The sequence below is a fragment of the Leuciscus leuciscus genome, assembly GCF_965113295.1.
Source record: "Leuciscus leuciscus genome assembly, chromosome: 5".
NCBI lineage: Eukaryota > Metazoa > Chordata > Actinopteri > Cypriniformes > Leuciscidae > Leuciscus > Leuciscus leuciscus.
Genome location: NC_138729.1, coordinates 28,187,096 through 28,208,317, shown reverse-complemented (window position 1 = coordinate 28,208,317; position 21,222 = coordinate 28,187,096). Strand labels below are relative to the sequence as shown.

The following is a 21,222-nucleotide window of genomic DNA, read 5'->3' as shown; positions in this document are numbered from 1 at the left end:
GTTCTGTAAGGTGTATTAAAATCCAACAGTTGTTCTAACTAATACTTTTTAGTTAACTTTACTTAATGTCTTAACTTAATTGTAATGTAGTAATCTGTAATATTCACATAGTATCCCTTGGTTACTCTGAAAACCCAAGTGAAGATTAATTTAATGGATTGAGTGCCATTTTGTCAAGAAAAAAAGAAAACAGTTTTTGAGGTGGGGCATTTTCATCCACTTCTGCAGTTCTCTTCATTCACTCATTTCCCAAAGTCATCTTGAATGTTGTCAATACAACTGAAAATTTTGAGAGAACAACACATAAGCTGGCTTCATAAACTGATGTTGATTTTCCTAAATGTTTTTGTTTTAACTCACCATTATGGTGATTTGTGTTCCCTTTGGTTGGGCACAACTTCATTTATATTATTGTAATTATCTTCCTCTGATTCAGTGATGTAACACAAAATAATAGTTATTTGGTTTTAAAGGAAGGGAAGTAATACATAGGTTGCTTTTAAAAGGTTATACAATTATCTTTTAATATTTTATTGTTTACACTTATGTCATAAACACCTTGTGAAACTTTTAATTGGGTTGATATAATCCCTCTATATTTGTGACAATATCTTGACCATGAAAATGTAAAATTTTTAAGTCACACACAGACTTCAACAATCAGCATGCAAAACACAACAATGGTAACAATTACATTTTATTTATTTTTATTAATTGTAACAATAACAATTTTATTTGCTGTTTTTGTTGTGCTACTGACACAAGACAGAAAATAAAACAAACAAACAAAAATAGTAAAACAAAGCAATTGCATAATTTATATATACCGCAATGCACTCTGGGAGTCAGTAATTCTACAAGTAGCTACAAGTCAAGAGTAAATCTAAAGTAAATTATCAAGTACTCTCTACAGTTCTTTTTTAGTTACTAGAACTAAAGATTTATAAACACCAAGAAAAGAAAAAGTTAAGATGACTAAAAACTGCTATGCACGTCTCTCTCTGTAGAACCAGATCTGAAATGTGACAGCTGTTATGAATCTTGCTAAACCATGCGCTGACATATTCAAAGTCCATAATCAGCTGTGTTCTGAATGGTTCAACTTATACTATGCAAACCGATTGACTTGAAAAAAATAAGTAAAGTGAAATAGGAATAGTATGTTATATACAGACAAATGCTTATAGTTAGTATGGTTCACTTCCACAAGAAATGGATAAGAGGCACAATTTAATCAGTGAATTATTGCATGCTTGCTTGTTTCATTGCGAGGATCAGTTTGTGAATGCAATTTTGCAAGCTAACAGTGAAACTTTGTATCTGGATACTGAAAATCTAACATATACATGAATAGTATAATGTATATAACTGTAACGTATTTTAACATACTGCATGTTATGTTTCAGGCTGTGGTGACCTTACATAAACACCTGGACTTCTCTGACGTCTGAAGTTTGCTTGGCACGCAATGTGAAAAAGTGAACATGAGCCGACGTGAGAGTGCTCGTGTAACTCTTCAGGAGAGGTTACACGACCAGTGAAGAGGACCTACCAATCAACTGTACCCTTTCATGAGAGATATTTTAAACCAGGACACATCTTGGATCTTGGAAACACTGTGTACTCAATGTTGATTTTGTCAACATGCTTGTCATCATGTCCTCTGTAAGAGACACTGTGCTTCCTTTACAGAAACGTAGCCTGCTGCTTTACCCCAGAGAAACATTTTATTGCACAAAAGTGGATGAGCAAAGAGTCTCATGAGACTTAATGATTGAGTGATGATATTCATTAATGTATCTTCCGCAAAACCTTAGGAGACATAAATACGAATATTTTAATTCACAGTAAAATATAGAGCTACTAAAAGAATGTGGATAACATAGCCCAGTGTAGCATCTGAATCAATCAGACACACACAAATTATTCATTATATTTAATGAATTATCCAGCAAACTCACTCTCCCAACATAGGTCTATGAAACTTCCCCCAAAACTAACATCCAAATTAAGCTAACACACTGGCAGAACCTGGTGTCCCGTTACAGGACACATTAAAACTGATATGACTTTTTACGACCCCAAAAGGAATTTGCAGACAGTTGTGACTCTCACTTAATTCTTGCTGAGAAGGAGAAATAAACCCTTTTAATCCTATATATTCTATATATAACCACTTGAGAAATGTATAAACATATATCTAGTTTTCCCATTTCATGATTTTCCTTTTATGTGGTTTGGCCTATGTATTCATTCAACTCTTTCGGATTAATGTTTCAGACTTGCATACTATGGTTTACCAAAAGCATATGTGTAGCATGTCTCTATAAACTCTATTCTTCGTCCCCCGTTTGTTAATTTACATTACATTTTGCTAACTTTGTGACGCATTAGTATTATAAAAGTCTTGAAGATTCTTTTGTTAAACACCCAATCAAATTACATGTTCAAAGGCCTGCTTGAACAAAAGGTCGTAAAGAAATTCCCTCCAAAGTGAACAACTTCTTATTGGCTCAGAACCCTCCAGAGGATGTGACATCTTCACGCTTTAAAAATCACTGATCACAAGATCACGCCTCTTGTCTCTTAGTTCTCTTGGGCTCTTAGTCCTTTTCTGGAATCCTGATGTGAAGATGATGCTGAACTAGAAGTTTTCTAAGGACCCCCAAGCTTGTGCCAGGCTGCGGCCTTGTCTTTCCATTCACCAAAGATCCTCTGACTCACACTGGTTCTCTCTCATCAAGACAACATCAGCAAAGATCAACTGGAGCTTCAACAAATTGCATCAGGAAAGTTTAATTCAAATGGGCGAGACATGCATGTATTGAACTTAGTCTCATTAATTGATCCATTAAGTATCCTTACCCCTTTTTAAGAAGGGCGTGTTAGAACTAAACTGATGGTTTGCTCAAGGCTGTTTATCTGCTGAATTTCAAACAATGCTATAACATGTATGCATGTATGTATGTGTATGTTAGAGTAGTTTAAGTGTTTAGTCTAGTTAATAAAGTCTTGTTCATATCACAAAGAAAAGTTGTCCGTGTCTCAAGCTCATAGTGGAGTCCCTAATCATGTAGATTTTGACTACAGGCTCTGAATAGTACTGTACAGTAAGAAAGACATTTCCCATGCCCCGGAAATGTACATTTCTTAGAATTAATAAACAATTAACACTGAGTGTTCACAGCACAAACAAGTTAACTGATTGTAATATTAATTTTACAACATTAAGTTAATTATATTAACTGATCCAAATATTCATAATCATTTATAACAAGTTATGATTGATTATTAATATTTCTTTAGAGCTAATTTGCTACACCAGATACTTTGAAACCATATGATGAAAAATATTTAAAAGAGACTTAAGCAAAGAGACTTTTGAGAGAGCAAACAGCCATGATTTCCAGACATAGGTGATTCTAGACCCTATTTAAGTGGGTCTTCAGTCCCTTTCCTTTCATCGCAGCTCCTTTAAATTCTGTGATTAACTCAGCAGCAGTTAAGATATGTGATACTCCCCTTTACCAGCCAAGAACAAAATCCCTGAAGTTACTGCAAGTCTTATCATGCATTAGTCTGTGTTGGTCCAAAGTATGTTCTCTAGTCTAGAGCAGCACAGGACGTCCCGTACACAGCTCTCGGATGGATATTTCTCAGTCACTCGTTCACTGACAAACAAATTTTTTACTTGCAACCTAAAATCAAGAAATATTCCCGAGAGCCATTTCGTATTATTCAAATTCAAATGCAGCTTAATTTGTGATACACAAGCCTTACTAAGGCCAAAATTTAATGCTAAAGTACATGCTCATTTGCTTAGTGAAATAAAGTGGTGTTAACATCCTAACATGATGAGAATTAAAGTATTGAATCAGATTTGAAACGACATGAGGGTAAGCAAATTATAACTCTGAGTCTGACCACAATTTGCTGTGCGTGGTTCCATCTTTAGGGATCGCCCCCCTGTCCCCTTTCCTTCCTCATTTTGAGCCACTAATCTAATGCTGACTTTTCACACCATACTTTATACAATACTTTATTCAACAGCTTCCTTGCAATGCAACATTTGGGGGTTGAATCTGTGTCTGTCTGTGTTTAGGACACTAGAGCTGCATAGTGTTTGCAAGCTCACTGTTTTCAGTATGAATTCCTGTTCTTGTCAGTGCGAGTATGTTGTTCTATCCTCAGTTCTGTATATATGTCCACGTCGTAGATTATCCCATGTAGACTGTTGTATTTTTAAAGTTTATTTTCCTAAATCAAAAATCACAACTAAACAGTCTTACCAGTGATAAGTATGAGCAGAAGACAGGAAGCGGTTCTTTCAGAGGGTGCGCAACCTCCCCCTCTCAGATGCCCTCTGCTCTGTGTTTCCATCCTGCTCTTCACTTTCTTCTCCCTTCTTTTTGTCACGTCCACCAGCCTTCCTCAGCAGTTCAGGTCCAGTTTCCCAGAAGTCTTCCTCAAGATTCTGCCTGGGTGGCAAAGACACCCGTCCGCTTCTCAGCAGCCAGTTGCACACTTGATCAATCTGTGCGCACAAACGTAAGATTCCCCCTGTCAAAGGCCTGTCCAGATCTCAGAGATCTGGAAGCTCAAGATTCTTCCCAGCTGGAAAGATGAAGTTTCTAGAACTCCATCTGGCTAAATTTTTTGGTTGTTCGGTTGCCCTCTGACCTGTGAAAAAGAGACGTTTTGAACAGGAGGGCAGCAAGACTTACATACATACAAACACGTCACAAATTCCTGTATAAAATATTTGTCCCACATGAACTATAACCCTAAATAACCAAGATCAGCTGACCGAATCCAGTTAAGTCAAGAAGTTTTGAAGCAATTTACTGTAAGCTGGTTTGGATAGAAGTGTCTACAGCATACATGGAAATTAATAAATATACATAATTAAATATATTTATTCAAATATATTAACAAAACACAAAAAGTAACAAAATAATAAATAACATTAATTAAAAATTAATTTATATTATTTATTGTACAATTCATATATAAATAAAATAATATGATATATTAATATATTAATAATAATATTTATTATTTTAATAATATAGTTTTAATAAATTTATTTATGTATATTTATAAATTTGGTCCACTTTGATCCAAACTGACTATAATAATAATAATAGACATGTAGATTTGTTAATATTAATAAAAAAAAAATCTACACAGTCACACACACACACACACACACACACACACACACACACACACACACATACACACACACACACACACACACACACACACACACACACACACACACACACACACACACACACACACTCTCACCGTCGCACCTTGTGAGAGACACACATGCAGTCCAGCCAGTAAAACAGAACTGAAGAGCATTGAAGCACTGGACGTCTGAGGACCACTGCAGCTAGTCTGTTCAACAGAAGCACCCCCCCCTCCCCCTCCTCTATGAAAAATCGGCAAAAATTTGGCTTACACTCAACTTTTCCCCTCCTTGGCTGACTGCCAGTCGTCCCCCCCCCCCCCCCCCCCCTCTCTCTCTCTCTCTCTCTCTCTCTCTCCTAGCTGTAAATGTGGGTTCAGGTTGTTAGGCGGTGATATTTGGGGTCCGAAGTCTCTTCTGCATTGCAGTTTTTAGAGAGGCAACAGGGAGGATGGCTCCAGAAAGAAACATGAGGGGTCCTCCGGCACCCCCAACTGCTGGAATACACATCACTTAATACTCAAAGAGCAGTGAGAGTTTGTTTGACCCCTATTAACTAGAGTGACATGCTTCAGAATGTGGACTGTGGAAGAAAAATGAATGAATATGAGTAGGCTGCACATGCATGTGTGAGTGTGTGTTTGCCTGCAAAGTGACTGTGACTTTGAATATGTGTTAATGCCTCACTCTCTCTTCACATCTATGATAGACTAGCAGAATTGAGTTTCCTATGACTCTGCATTTCTCAACCCCACCCCCTCTGGTATTGATAATAGGCTGCACCAGCAGTGTCAGGTTTTTATGGATCAGGGCAATTGTCATCTGAAACCAGGATACTTTCTGTACTTGGGCATGTGTGTGGCTCCTAGTAATGAAATCTGTGTACTGTATATGCAGATATATATAAAATGTGTGTGTGAAGAGAAAGATGCATTTGTATTTACTGGTGAATCTGCCCTCTAATATGGAAGTAATTCTTGGTTATTCTAAACAAATTATTTATTTAAACAATATACATTTATTTAATTTATATTGAGAAACATCATGCTGTCAGCTGTCACATTCCATCAACAAATGAAACAAACAAACACAATAGAGAAAGGTCCGTAACTAGCTATGTGGAGCGGATCTGGGTCAAAGACTGGGAGAAGTGGCCAGAAATTAATTCCGGTACAGGAAAAGAAAAGTGAGAGGAAATGGGGAGAATCTGTCTGGTCCGGAGGGAAAAAGTATGATGCAGTAGAAACTGCTTGAGAGTTTTGTCTTGTGACTCCTTTTCTCTATATTATCTAGCTCAGTGCTCACTCCAGATACTGCTCTGCTTGAAACCTATAAGCTACATCTGAAATCACCAACCCGATCTCACGGCAATTTGTACGAATTTTACGAGGTGGCTAATTCGTAGAAATTCATACGACCTCACTCGTACTAATTTGTAAAAATTTTGCTAAATTGTACATATTTTACGAATAGTCCAATTCGTATGAATTTGTACGAATGACCTACCCCTAACCCCGCCCCTAAACCTAACCGTCACTGGGGTTTAGACAAATCGTACGAATTCATACGAGTGGGGTCGTACGAATTCGTACGAATCAGCCACATTTTACTCACTTGTACGAATTCGTACGAATTGGTCGTGAGATAGCATTGGAAATCACACACTGTCTGAGTAGGTATAGAGTAATTTGTGACTGCTAAAAAAAACCAGTACATTTTATATAGTATGTAATCTGGACATACTACATTCACCATGTTGTCATTGTCATGTGACTTACAGCATCAGTTGCGTTGCTTCACTGCCATTCACAACTTCTCTCCCGTCGCGCCATGGGATAGTAAAATGTCCATTAGATCCGCACTTCAGAATCTCGCCAGAAGTAGTGGGTCATCCAGGTACTTTTCACCTACTGTTTTATGAATACTGTGAATTCAGACATGCTTTTCACTTACTGTTTTTGGCCTAATATATTGTAGGGAAATATGCAGTCATCATCTTTTCTTAAAACATACCCTTGACTGAGTCCCTCCATGCAATGAGAAGTGGTAGAATGATGTTGCAGCACTACATTGTGAACTCCATCCTAGTTCATCGTCCCTCCATCCTCCATCGGCCGTAGGGGATCTATACAGGTGGAGCCGGGGAAGATGAAGGGTTTCTGAAAGTGTGCTGCACTGCTATAGCAAAGGTTAAACAAGTATTTGAAGGTTTAGCAGTGAGCTCATTGATTTATACAGTAGGAACTGTGGTAGATTTTTCCCTAAACCTAACTATCTGGGTCGTCTCCAATCGACGTTCCCTAACGTCTCCAATCGACATTTAATATATAGTCTACCTGGGTCGTCTCCAATCGACGTTCCCTGGGTCGTCTCCAATCGACGTTCCCTAATGTCTCCACATTGATTTTTAATATATAGTCTACCTATCTAACTTTCTTCCCTAACTAGCTTTCTTGCTGCGCAGCAATGATCGACAAATAGACTTCAGCAAATGTCCTTTAAATGCTTTAATCTCGGCCAGAAGAGTTCCCGAGCAGTTCTCAGAGAATCTCCCCCAAGAAGAAGCAAGGCCGGAGGATCTCAGACAAATTCCATTGAGAATCCCACCAGCTAACACGAATACAACAGTTTTTATAGAAAAGGGAGGTATGGCAAAATTATATGAATTTGATTGGTTCTTATGCAAACCCTTCGGTTACTAGGTAAAGCAAACTTTGTTTTAATGATTACTTCATTGTTAATCACAAGGTTCTAACCTAGTCATCTGTCTAGTTTAATTTCCCATATTTGTTATTTTTACACTCACACAACCAAAGTCAAAGGGGTATGGCAACACAACATGCAACATTCAAAAACACAGGACAGAACGTTTTAGTACATTGTGTTTCAAAGTGTTCGTTTTGTTAGGCCTAAAAAGGGAAGTAAGGATAGCTGTTAGAGTTAATATTAGTTTGATATACAGTTTACTATTTTATTCATTAAAAATACACCACAGAACCAATCAGCTGTGCCCTATAGATAATGGTGTTATTGCAAGCAGATTGAGTTAATTACCTTTCAGCCTGCTCCATCTTGAGTTTCATGACAGAACTTTGTATATACAGTGTCTTGCAAAAGTATTCGTAGAGCATTCCAATTTCGCTTGTAGATGTTACAACACTTCGAGGGGTGTCTGTGGCAAATTTAATTGAATGGGTATGATTTGGATAGACACACATCTCACATATATCAGTGCAAAAACCAAGCCATGAGGTCAAAATTTTAACAAAAAAAAAACAATTATGTTCATTTATAACACTATACTTAGTATTATATTATTGCATCAAATTACAAATAATTCTCTTCTGACTGCCTTTATCAAACTCTCTTTATTTTGTTCCCTCTTTTTGAAAGTTTTTAAAACACTATTGTGGAGTTTTTCTTTTGCTATATTAGCAAATTGGAACACATAAAAATATATATTTAATGTAGTCTCTCATTTACCACTATAGAAGTTTAAAGGGGTCATGAACTGGATTATTTTATAATGTTTCCTGGGGTGCCTTTATAATGTTAGTATGATTTTTACATCAAACATTTCATAATTTAGAAATAAAATAAATTTTTCCTACCCTGATTTTAGCCTCTGATTTGACCGCTGTTTGAAGGGGCGTGTCTGCTGAGAGACTTCAGTGTAAACGCCCACTGCTGTGGCCGACATCTTTGCAAATTAAATAGCTAGTATTACACGTGGAACTCTCTCGAAAACTGTTACTACATTTTTACTATTACAGCTATCGCAATTAACGAATCGTGAGAAGTTTTTTAAGTATTTAGATCTATTCCATCACATGAAAGATTGCAGTGATGAGCAATGAGCAGATGACAGACAGTCTGTTGATCGCTTGAATGAAAAGATCTTATCATTGCAACGCAATTTCTGCACACATACGAATGCTTTCACCAAATAACAATGTAAACACGATGTAGATACAGTAAGAGCTTCTTTGTGCAGTGTAACAGCATCATTGATTTCATAACGAGTTTTGGCAAGTGTCCAGATAAACTCACGTTGTGTGATTGACAGCTTGGGCGACTGGAAATGGATGGTTCTTTGATCGCTTTCAGTATATATTTTAATCACAGTTTAAATAAGATTATTTTCATCCTACTAAGAGAAATTAAGTGAAGTTGATCTTTTAAACACATTTTTGTTGTGGCAACGTCTGTGGCACGCTGAATTTCTACTATGGCAACGTGGTAACAACGTAGAATTGTAAGACGTGACAGGGCTGTAACAACGTTGTTGCGCGACATTCAGCAACTGCGAGACAACATTCTGACAAAAAAATGTTATGCTAGATATAGATATTGCCCATTTAGCATGTTGTGTTTTGTGGTTCATTTTTAATTAGTCAGATAATTATATACTTTTTGAATATTGTTTATTATTATTATTTATGGGCTTAACAATAAATTAATTATAATCAACACCTGTAAGTTTGAAGAGTAAAAATTATATTAAGGCTAGCTAATTCAGCTGTATTAAAACTGGATATGGTAATTGAGAAATCATACAAAAATCATACATCTGTGGAACAAAAACGAAATATACGAATATACAAATTTCTTTTAAGTATAATAAATAAAACATAAAAAGCAAAGGCAGATCAGAACATTTAATGAACAAAAACGGGTTCTGTAGGGGAACGTAGTTGAAAGCCGGGCGATAAAGGTCGGTAACCGGAGTCAGGAAACATCAACAAATCCAGAGGAGAGATGCAAGCCCAGAAAACAGTAGGCAGGCATGAGTACGAAACCAGTAGACAATCCGGGACCAGAGAGGGCACTGCAGGCACAGGTAAACTTGGCAGAGAACAAAGCAAATCAGAGCTTCACATGACAGGACTATAGGGAGTGACAACGTTAACTAGCATGAGCAGACATGAGCAAATCTAGCAAAGAAACTAATGAGACTAAATAGCAGAGAAATCAAAGAAAAAATTACATAAATAAACAGGTTTGCAAGCGGTTACAAAAAAAATTTTCTTCTCTGTGCGTTTCCAAAAAAGGAAAATACATTTGCAACAAGTATGCGCTTAAATCGCTGTCTTTTCAAGGAGTGCTGAAATGTCAATTGCTCATCATTAAAGTCATTTTGGCTTCATTATGGCTTCATTATGGCTTATAACTTTTGCCATAAAGTTAAAATATTTGTCATACATACCTGACCAGAAGATGTTCAACACTTTTCCTAACAGTAAGGATTAAAGGAGGGATATCTGAATACTAAAAGAAATATAGCTAACGTTAGCATTCACTGGTAAGTTACTGTAATTTACACAAGATCGCAAACTCCATGAATTATCAGCTATATAACGTTATTCTGTCCCTTCAGTTAGACAGAACAAATACATGTCACATTAGACAAGGAAGTTGTATGTTGTGTTTGAATGATTACGTATCTTATTTAGCTGAGGTAAATTTAATGCAATTCTCTCGTATCCTTGCTCGATGAAGAATGAGACTGCCCAACGGTCGGCTGAAATTTAAAAGGCTGATTCGCACTTCAGGGCAGTGACGAGTAGGCCTACATATGTTGTCCAGACACCTTAGGCACAACCTTATGGCCCTGAATAAGTGGTTAAATGTCAACATTGTGACAACGCTGTAACAACCTTCACCACACAACGTAGTTTTAGCAACCTTTTGGCCATGTTGTTAAAACGTTGTTAGAATGTTGGGTACGTTGTGCCAACGTTCTGTTTTTGCTGGGATATCATAATCCACAGTGAAATGAAATGTACTGAATACTAACAATGCACTGCTGAGACATTCACATTGTTGAAAACAACAACAACAATTTCCTAGCATTAGGATCCTTTGGAAGGTAAGGGTATTGATCCTGTGTCGATCGTACTCGTTCTCATGTCACTATTCACTAACGCTTCATCGGTGATGAAGACGAACATGAACATGGTCTCTGATGAATCTTCTGCAAAGGCAGTCTTTCGCTGCCCTGTGACGTCACAAATCTCCACTTTTGAGATCCTGTCGTTTTCTGGCCTTGGTTTCAATAAAAGCAGTTTTTGGAATAACAAGGAAGTTTTGAGTTTTGAAACTTACAGGGTATTTTTTTTATTTTTTTTATAGTAGGCTATAACAAACTCTTCACTGTCAAAAGATCAAAGAACATTTTAATTCTCAGTTCATGACCCCTTTAAGTTTGGGAAAATGGTCAATTGTGTCAAGACACAGAACTGGAAGACTACAAATAATAATAATTAGCCTATTAAAAAAAAAACAAAAAAACACCAGGACTCTTTCTAGAGCTTGCCACCTAGCCAAAATGGGCAATTGATGGAGAAGGGCCTTGGTTAGACAGGTGACCAAGAAGCTGATGGTCACTCTAGTTGAGCTCCATGATCATATATGGAGATGGTAGGAACTCAAGTCTCTCCTTGTGAAGGCACATGAAAACTTGGAATTTGCACACAATACAAATACAAATACAAATACAAATAGAAAGTAAAGGGGAGCTGAAACTGTGGTTTGGTTAAAATATTCTTCAAAAGATCTTGTGTTGAATTTTTTTTTATTATCTGAGTATTCAGAATGAAGTTAAAAGAAACCTAATCTCATCATATATTTAAATGCTGCATTCATATTTGATGCATAATATATCCATTAACTTTTTTAATGAACATATTTGATTACACATTATTTTAAGGAGTCATTGTTATAGTATAATCATACAATTAAGCACTGAGTAATATTAATTACTGCAACATGCACTTAGGTTAGGGTTTGGTTTAGGGATAGTTGCGTGCAAATATGATTAACTTACTGTAATAGTTTAACTAAGTTACATGTGTAACAAGGACCAAAAAAATGAAGTGTTATAAAAATAATAATAATTTGTTACATTTATATAGCGATTTTCTGGGTACTCAAAGCGCTTTACATAGAATGGGGAAATCTCCTCAACCACCACCAATGTGCAGCATTCACCTGGATGATGCAACGGCAGCCATATTGTGCCAGAACGCTCACCACACACCAGCTTACTGGTGGAGAGGAGACCGAGTGATGAAGCCAATCAGTATGATTAGGAGGCCATGATGAATTTGTCCAGGATGCGGGGGTTACACCCCTACTCTTTCAAAAGACATCCTGGGACTTTTTGTGACCACAGAGAAGGACCTCATCCGAAGGACGGTGCTCTTTGACAGTATAGTGTCCCCATCACTTTACTGGGGTGTTAGGACCCACACAGACCACAGGGTGAGCACTCCCTGCTGGCCTCACTAACACCTCTTCCAGCAACAACCTTTTCCCAGGAGGTCTCCCATCCAAGTACTGGCCAGGCTCAACCCTGCTTAGCTTCAGTGGGCAACCAGTCTTGGGCTACAGGGTGATATGGCTGCTGGCCATATTCTATAATAGAATCGCAGAAGTTAAAGACGCTCTCTTTTGCACTTCAAAATTAAGATTTTAAACTGTGTATAGTTTTAATCACTTTTAAATACCCCTTTCACCTTCATTTCAAATGGTCCTATGAAACATACATTTCTAAATATTGCATGTATTCTATTAAACAGCTCATAAATCAGCATGAGCACATACATTAACATGAAGTATTTTAAAATTAGCAAAAATCGGTATAAAACAGTTTTTGATATAGTTTTTGATACCAAAGGTCATGTGAACTAACCTTAAACATTATTGACAAGTGAGGGGTCAAAAAATTATCCATGCTGATAACTTCAGAGTTGAAGACACAGTGTGTGTGTGTGTGTGTGTGTGTGTGTGTGTGTGTGCATTTGTGGAATGAAGGATGCAGTTTGGAGTTCTGCGATCCGTTTTCAGGCTGCTCTGCAGCGCTGTGCTGCACTGAACGTGGCAAGGGTTTTTTCTGCCTTTCTGGACCAGTTCCAACCAATGCTGCATTTCTTTCTCATCAGACACACACACAGAGAGAGAGAGAGAGAGAGAGAGAGAGAGAGAGAGAGAGAGAGAGAGAGAGAGAGAGGTGTCCTCTGCTGGTGCAGCAAAGAGTCTGGCAGGGGACGAGCCTCTATCAGCACTCTAGTATACCGCAGTGAGTGAGCAAACACACACGTACACGTACACGTACACACACACAGGAAGTCAGGTTCTCTATTTGGTTGAAACAATTGAAAATCTATAAATTAAATTACTCCTTTTAAGTCTAGTGATTTTTAAGTCTAGTCGGCTCAGAAGCCCGTCATCCATCTCAGTACAACATACACACCGACACACCGACACACACAGACACACCGACACACACACACACACACACACACACACACACACACACACACACACACAGACACACCGACACACACACACACACACACACACACACACACACACACACACACACACACACACACACACACACACACACACACACACACACACACACACACACACACACACACACACACACACACACACACACACACACACACACACATTCAGCTCTTATCTGCTACAGACACTCAAAATAAAATCTTTGTTAATTTTGTCAAAAGCTTTAACTATTAAAATGCAACACCTGTTTCTGTGTCATGTCTCTCTCTCAAACACATGCTTTTAATCTAAATGCTTTCAGTATGATAAATAAGCTTTGTTACAATAACAAACAAACATGCATATGTTGATTACAGACATATTTAAAGTAAAGGAGCCTGTGCAAAGTTTCTCTATTTGAGGGAGAAGGATCTCTGTCTGTTCACTGTATTGAATGAAACCAACTCATGTTATCAATATTTTATTATAGACTTTTACATCCACCAGAGGGTGCTTTTCCACCCATCATAATTTCCAAGGCTAACTGAAAAAAGCTAGAATGTTAGGTATATATGGTGCATTTTCTTTTGGAACCCAAAAAACTATAATGGAGTTGTTTAACTTATTAAGTCTCACCCCCCTTTTTGACCATATATCTAAACTTAAATGTTTGTAATTCATGAAAGCTTTGAAATATAGACCTGAGGTTTTTGTTTAAAAAAAGACACAACGTTTCCACACTAAAGCAATGTCAAATTTTAAAAGGGTTCAATCCTGGTTTGTGTTCTTACTTTGTTTCTTTTTTATCCATGAATAAATCAGTCTACTTTGAATAAATAGTATAATACTCATTATAAACTCTGGAAATGTATTGAAAGCGCAACCAAAATAGGAGAGGAAAAAGTTAGCATTTTAGCCTGGCAAAATAAGTCCAGCATAAATGGGCACACAACCAGACTGATTGCCAGTAGGTGTAAAAACAAACAAACAAACAAACAAACAAACAAAAACAAAAAAAACAAAAAAAAAAACATTTGTTGCTTTTACAGCTTTTAAAACTAGCTTTACCATGTCAACATTTCAAAGAGAACATAACATCCACCAAAGGTTTTCAAAATGTTTTTTTTTTTTTTTTTTTAATGTCACAAAAATAAATCTATAAACATTTTTGTAAAATGTAACAAAACTAACAAGAAAATAGAAAAACTATGTATGATCAGAGAATAAAGCATTTCATTTTAAACTAGGATTAAAAGATGGATTTACTCATTAAATAGCAGACTCTTAATCAGCAGCATTGATGAACAGAGATTCCCAAAACCCAGAAGATTTGAGGTTTATGAAATGAGATGGGCAGTAAAAAGAACAATCAATGTCCAAGTTCAACATTTGTTCAATAATTGTTTTCATGCAGTTTCTCTTTGATCCATCCATTCCATACATATTTCCAATTTTTTTTACTGGTTTAAAAATTGTATTTCTCTTTTAAATGAACAGGGGTTTTTGTCGCACAGGTTTGTGATTCACATATGTGTTCATACACAGAGACACACCCACACATGTATATGCATGTATATAAGAACATTAAATACATGTGTGGCCACACAAACCGCTGTAAAACAGTGCAACAAACAACACACAGAATGAAGAGTGACAAAAATTCTCAATCATACCCATAGACAGTCCATGAAGTCAGATTTTATATACATATTTGAACTGGTATTTTTTTTAATCTTTTTAAGAATACAAAGGTTAGATGATCTCACTTAATGTATAAAAAAAAACTGTTTTCTGTTTTCATATATTCAAAAAAGTAATGAAGTAATCATTATTAAAAACTTGTCTCTGTAAAATTATCATAAGTAAAAAGTAAGTTCTAGATAGTGTGATTTCATACAATTAGAGAATACTGTGGCATAATATGTTATTATTTCATTTATCACTCGTTCTCTTTCACAACACTTGATCCTTTGATCTGTGGTCCTCCATCTCAACACCCATGTCATTGTCCTGTCTCCGGAATACCCGCACAATGATATAGATCATAAGGATGAGGAGAATGATGCCAATGGATCCACCCACAGCTATAGCCAGAATTCCAATTTCAGAGAATGAAACTATAAGAAGAAAAGAGAGAGTATTATTTATGCTCATTACTGTTTTTTATTCAACTTTATTGTATTATATTGTTAATTTTATTTTGTTGTTATTATTATTACCAGTACTGACATATTTTTATTCCTAATTATTAATTAATTAATTATTATTCCTGTCACTGCTTTTATTGTACATTCTGATGCTTTGGCAAAATTTTAAGTAAAATATTCATGCCAAAAATTTACTTTGAAACTGAAACTAAAATTGAGGAGGATTAGAAAATATATGTTCAACTAACAGGCGTGGGAAATTTTATCAGAGGATGGACAGCAAACTGAATACCGCTCACTATTGTTACTATTATACTCCTATTGTCTGTTTCATAACATTCTGAGAGAAGTCTGTTTGTTATTCTAGCCCAGTTGATTAGCTCTGTCGTGTCCTTTAGCTGCCTGGGATCAAAGAAGGAACACAACATCCTGCTTATACAACCTTCACCTCTTCTGTCTGCTATATGTGTTTGGAAGGGTGAGTAAATGACTGATTTTTCAAGCTCATTTTTCATGTGTTAAAGCATCTACTCTCACCTTTTTGAACGACTCTGAGGCTGATCTCGCTTGCAAAGCCCTGGACGTCGGGCGGATTTCGGACTTGGCAGCTGTAGGTACCATTAAAGTTGAACTGCACATCCTGCAGCGTGATGGATCCGTCACCCTTCATTACATCACCAGACCATACAGCATGATCCTTAAACAAGCCGTTTGCTGGGGGATATACTATTTCCTGGTAGTGAAAAAACTAAGAGACAGAAATGTTGAAAGTTAAATAAGAAGGAAGGAGTATGGCCCACTGAAATGAGGTTAGAATCAAAGTGAAGAGAGAAACAAGGGGCAGAAGGAAAAGGGGATAAACGATTTTTGAAGAGAGCAAGGATTTAAGAGTGCATGTCCTGTACACAGCCTCATTTCACCTAGTAATGACAAAAGATTTTCAGATATATTAACCCTATAAAACCTACTGTATCATATTTGATATACAAAATAAAAAAGGCCTCTAAATTATCAACATGATCAAAACATTGCTGAAAAACATATTGCACATAAAAACTGTCCCTCACAAAACTACAGAGATTTGTCATAAACTAAGCATTCAGATATCATCTCACTAAGACATATTATTGGGAGATATAGAGTGACGACTGATATTTATATGCAATACATGCAAGTAGTCTGTTATACTATAAACATCTCATTGATTTACATTAGAATCAATCAGACTTTCAGTTTCATCTTACTTTTTGGCCAAATAAATATTAATTAAAATTTAGGTATTTTTTTCCACCTCAGGTGTGAGCACTTATATCATACTTTATGAGCCATAAAAGTCTGATGCATCACATATGATTCAACAAAACTCAGTCTCACCATTTCTGCTGTTGTCTTTCCGAGTGGTAGGAAGCTCCAGGATACAGTGATTCTTTCTTCGGAAAGCGGATGGGTAGATTTAAATGTACATTTGAGCCGTACATTTGTCCCATTGACTGCCTCCAACTCTGAAGATGTAAACACCTCCATTCCCTTCACCTGATATACACCTGGTAACCATGGATTAATATGAAACTAAGTATATAACTGACACTAACACACATACAGCTCATTCCAACAACATTTACATTCTCTAACCCTAAACTTGCCACCAAAATGTGTTTTCTGTCACCTTCAACCAAACATAGAAAGAGCGAGCTATAATGTTTTCTCAAACTTCTTGACAGACAGACAGAAAGATAGATAGATAGACAGATTCAATGAGTGCACATAGCAGACACATTCATATCATATCTCTCTTATCAGAACAATCCCAAATCAGATCAGTACAATCAGATTAACTATTTTATTCACACAAATATGCACAGAAATTGCATATTTATAAAAATTACTACGTTCAATATTGATTCAATCTAATGAGGGTTTTAACTTTTTCTTCAGTCCTTCCAGCTAACAATATGCACCATCTAAATAAAAAAATTTTATACAGTATTACATGTTGCCAATAATGAATCCACCTCTACAGTATCATTCAGTCCCATGGGAGATATTCTGCTCTAACTACCCTGAACTATTTATGAAGCATTAAGGTAAAGCTTTCACGGGTCCTGCTGTGATCAGGGTGTTTAACTCTGCTTAAGATGAGACTGCAGCCATTCCAACCATTAAATCCGTTTCACTAGGTCACTCTCTACTAACTGCAGTTGTACCCATATAGTAGGCTATTTGTAAGTACATTTCAGTAAGTAGAATAGTATGTTGTGCATTCTATTCTAATCTATTTTAGAAATAAAATAAAAAATGCTTCCAGTTGTTTCTACCTATCGTTATTCTTTCTTATTGCACCTGCTGTCCACTTCAAGCTGCTGTAATGCCTGCATTAACTCTTGAGGATCAATCTAATCTCGCATAATCTTATTTAATCAACGACAGCACAGTGCAAATCTGATAATCGTTTGATAAGTGCCGCAGAAACACAAAAAAAAATAAGTCGTTGTTAAACTATACTTGCTCGGTTTACTAGTTTACTCTGAGACTGCCTAAGTGACCACTGTAGTTTTAAATTGACAAAAGAAGCAGGCAGATAATCTAACACCACAAATAATGACTTGCTAAATTAAATATTAAATACAATTATGCTAATCAAACACATTATATTTATTCTGAAACCAGAGGTGGATCCAGGAAGTAGGCTACTAAACTCACCTGACAAGTCAAGCGCACATAGCGCAGAAAACAGGTAAATCCAGATTCGACTCATAAGAAAAGCACTAGAGGAGCTATCAGAGCTCCTACAAATGATAGTATTCTACTATTTATCAAGCAGCTTACTGTATTTACACTCAGTAGCCTATCTAAGTATAAGATGAACTTCGGAACAGCTGAGTACAGCGGCCATGCTAAACCGCTCGGCAGTTTGCACTTAATATCCGTGAGTGAAGAGAGGAGGAGTTTTTGTTAAAAGGCGTCAACAAAAACCTGTAAAGCACACTGAGTGCACAGACTACCTTGACATCTGTTTCCCACAAGTAGTCTAGTAACCTGCCCTCTATTGTGTAGGACAATCCAGTGCATGTCACTGCATGTTTATCATAGGCAGTACGCATGGGCGTCAGTTTGGTTTGAAATGTGCTGGGGACAGAGACGCATTCGGAAGTGCATTTTCAGAAGTGCTGGGTACAATGACGCATTCATTTTTTTTTTCTCTCTTTCGCGCAGGTTATGTTTTGAAAGACGATGTCCTGTAGCTCAGGCACTTTTCAACAGGCCCACCCAAAAAAAAAAAAAAAAAAAAAAAAAAACTTGTACTATAGCCTAGGCCTAGCCTATTCGAATTTTGTCAATAATTATATATATATAAAAAAAATCGCCAATAAGCTCATAATTTGTGCTAAAATAGTGTTTAGTTTTAAAAACCATTTAAAAAAGCTGGTTATATTTTGATGTTTCTGCGCAAGTTCAGCAGACAGTGAGGTTCGGGTTTGTTCCGATCAGAGCTCGTGAGTGGAGAGCGCATTTCTGAATATTCCGCTCCGCTCGTTCATTCCGCAGGGTCGCTCGCTCACCAGATGTCCTGTTGCCTGGTTCGAAGTCGAAAATATGTGGAATAAGGGCTGCTTCCGACTAAAAGTTTTTTTTTTCTTCTTCTAGTTGACTAGTAAGCTAGTTGTTCATTTAAGTCATTCGTGGACAAATCGCCCCTTTATATTAATTTAATTACTTATAGCCTACAGGATAATGAGCGTTTACGTAATATAGCCGCACTCAAGCCACGACTGCACACATAAAGCTTGCCACAAAGAACCGGTAAAAGTAATGATTATGAATGCCTCTAAATACGCTGTGAATGTGAATGTGCATTATACGCTGAGTTTCGGTTAATTTATGAGACAGTTCACTCGCCGGCGCCTCAATGTGATTCTGCTATATTTACTTATAAATCCAGGCACTTGGTTCATGAAACATTGATTAAAATTAAGATATAATTAATTCAAAACGAAATTCAATTTAAAGAAAGGCAGCTGTTCTGTTTGAGGTCTCGATCTGTGAAAGTTTTAAAGCAGTCTTTTAGTGCCGCTTTCAGAGGGCTCACAACTGACACATTGTTTTTTTTTCCTCATAAATGCGAACACGAAAAATAAAATAAAATGAATATTATAATGTTTTTTTTTTGTTGGGTCAGACAATGATTACCAAATTTCTCTCTCATATTGCTCCTCATAACCACTGAAAACGGTTAAAAAAAAAATCGAACCAAAAGTCAAATTAATATGGACTGAAGTTAAAAGTGATGGGTAATGACTCATGACGAAATCTGTTGGGTACGCGTTGTTCTCATGTAAAATGTTTGATTTTAAAACTCTGATATCATGTTTTATGTGTATAGTACGTTATGTGTGAATATTCCCAAACTATCTGACAGTGCGATCTCGGTTATGCAATGTAATTTTTATTTTATATATATATATATATATATATATATATATATATATATAGAGAGAGAGAGAGAGAGAGAGAGAGAGAGAGAGAGAGAGAGAGAGAGAGAGAGAGAGAGAGGCTATATAAAAAAGCACATGTCTGTATAAGAAAAAAATGATTGATAAACGTATTTGGAATGGAATTAAATAACAAGTAGCCTACTTTGGGTGTCTTGTTCATTATATTTATTTTCATATTAAATCAGGGTTCTCAAGTTTTATCAAAAGCTTGGAGTGAGATCACATGCGGTTAGGGGAGGAGCCTTAATGGAGGCCCGCCCCCACCTGTCCCCGCCCCCCAATTTTACCCATTGTTCATAATTAACCAGCACAAATTGAAATTAAATGGTAAATCTGATAAATGACAGAGCAATTCATCACATCAAATATACTATTTAATGTTATATTTCAAATTACAAATATACAAAAATATAACAAATTGCCCCTCGTGAGAATTTTTTTTGCATTTTAATGTTAAATCCATCAATCTGGTGCACTTTGAGAGTTCAAAATTAAAAGCTCCAAACTATATTCAGTGTGCAAATTAAAAAAGAAAAATGTAAACCTCTTTTAGTTACAGTGTCTATTTACATTACACCTACTACATAATAATAGTTATAATATTAATCCTATGACCGTAATAGCCATATTTTGTAAAAACAAATGCACTAAAAAATAAAGGAAACTTTCATAATTAGATTTGTACCTATTTCTATACTTGAAAGAGATAAGCACATGATCTTTTATTTTGACGCAAACTGCATCAAGCTTTTATTTTGGCGGAAAACATGGTTTACAAACGCCTCTCATTAAATTTCTAGTGAATTGCGGTAATCGTCAAATATGCAGATATGGAAATAATCTGTAACTGGGTTATGGGTTCCTACACTCATGACATGGCCTAAGTGTTTTGAAAGTAGTTATGCTTACCGCGGATTACTCATCTCTCTCCTGATCCTCCTCACTATCATCATCATCACAGGAGCTGATGAAGGGCAGAAAACATACTGTATATTTTGACACAGTTTACAGTGTCTGCTTTAAGGGCCAGTTTCTATTGTTTCACGCTATTTCTCTGCACATTCCTTGCGTTTCTTCTCCATCTCGCTGA

The 21,222-nt window shown here is 36.5% G+C and overlaps 2 protein-coding genes across 2 annotated transcripts in view; one reads left to right on the top strand and one right to left on the bottom strand.

Moving 5' to 3' along the window:
* Window positions 1-1,451, top strand: part of tmprss4b (transmembrane serine protease 4b) — a gene marked incomplete at its 3' end in the record, with an annotated part of 3,674 nt that extends 2,223 nt beyond the window's left edge. Inside the window, exon 7 of the mRNA XM_082171694.1 lies at window positions 1,407-1,451. Within this exon, the coding sequence (XP_082027820.1) occupies window positions 1,407-1,451 (45 nt within the window). The remainder of the gene's footprint in view (window positions 1-1,406) is intronic.
* Window positions 1,452-14,339: 12,888 nt separating this feature from the next.
* On the bottom strand, window positions 14,340-18,576 carry mpzl2b (myelin protein zero-like 2b). The gene is made up of 4 exons (XM_082169215.1): window positions 18,340-18,576; window positions 17,014-17,183; window positions 16,177-16,387; window positions 14,340-15,609 (listed from the first exon to the last, which is right to left on the bottom strand). The coding sequence occupies exons 1-4, from the start codon at window positions 18,392-18,394 to the stop codon at window positions 15,446-15,448; spliced, it is 600 nt and encodes a 199-aa protein (XP_082025341.1). The 5' UTR covers window positions 18,395-18,576; the 3' UTR covers window positions 14,340-15,445.
* Window positions 18,577-21,222: the final 2,646 nt, after the last annotated feature.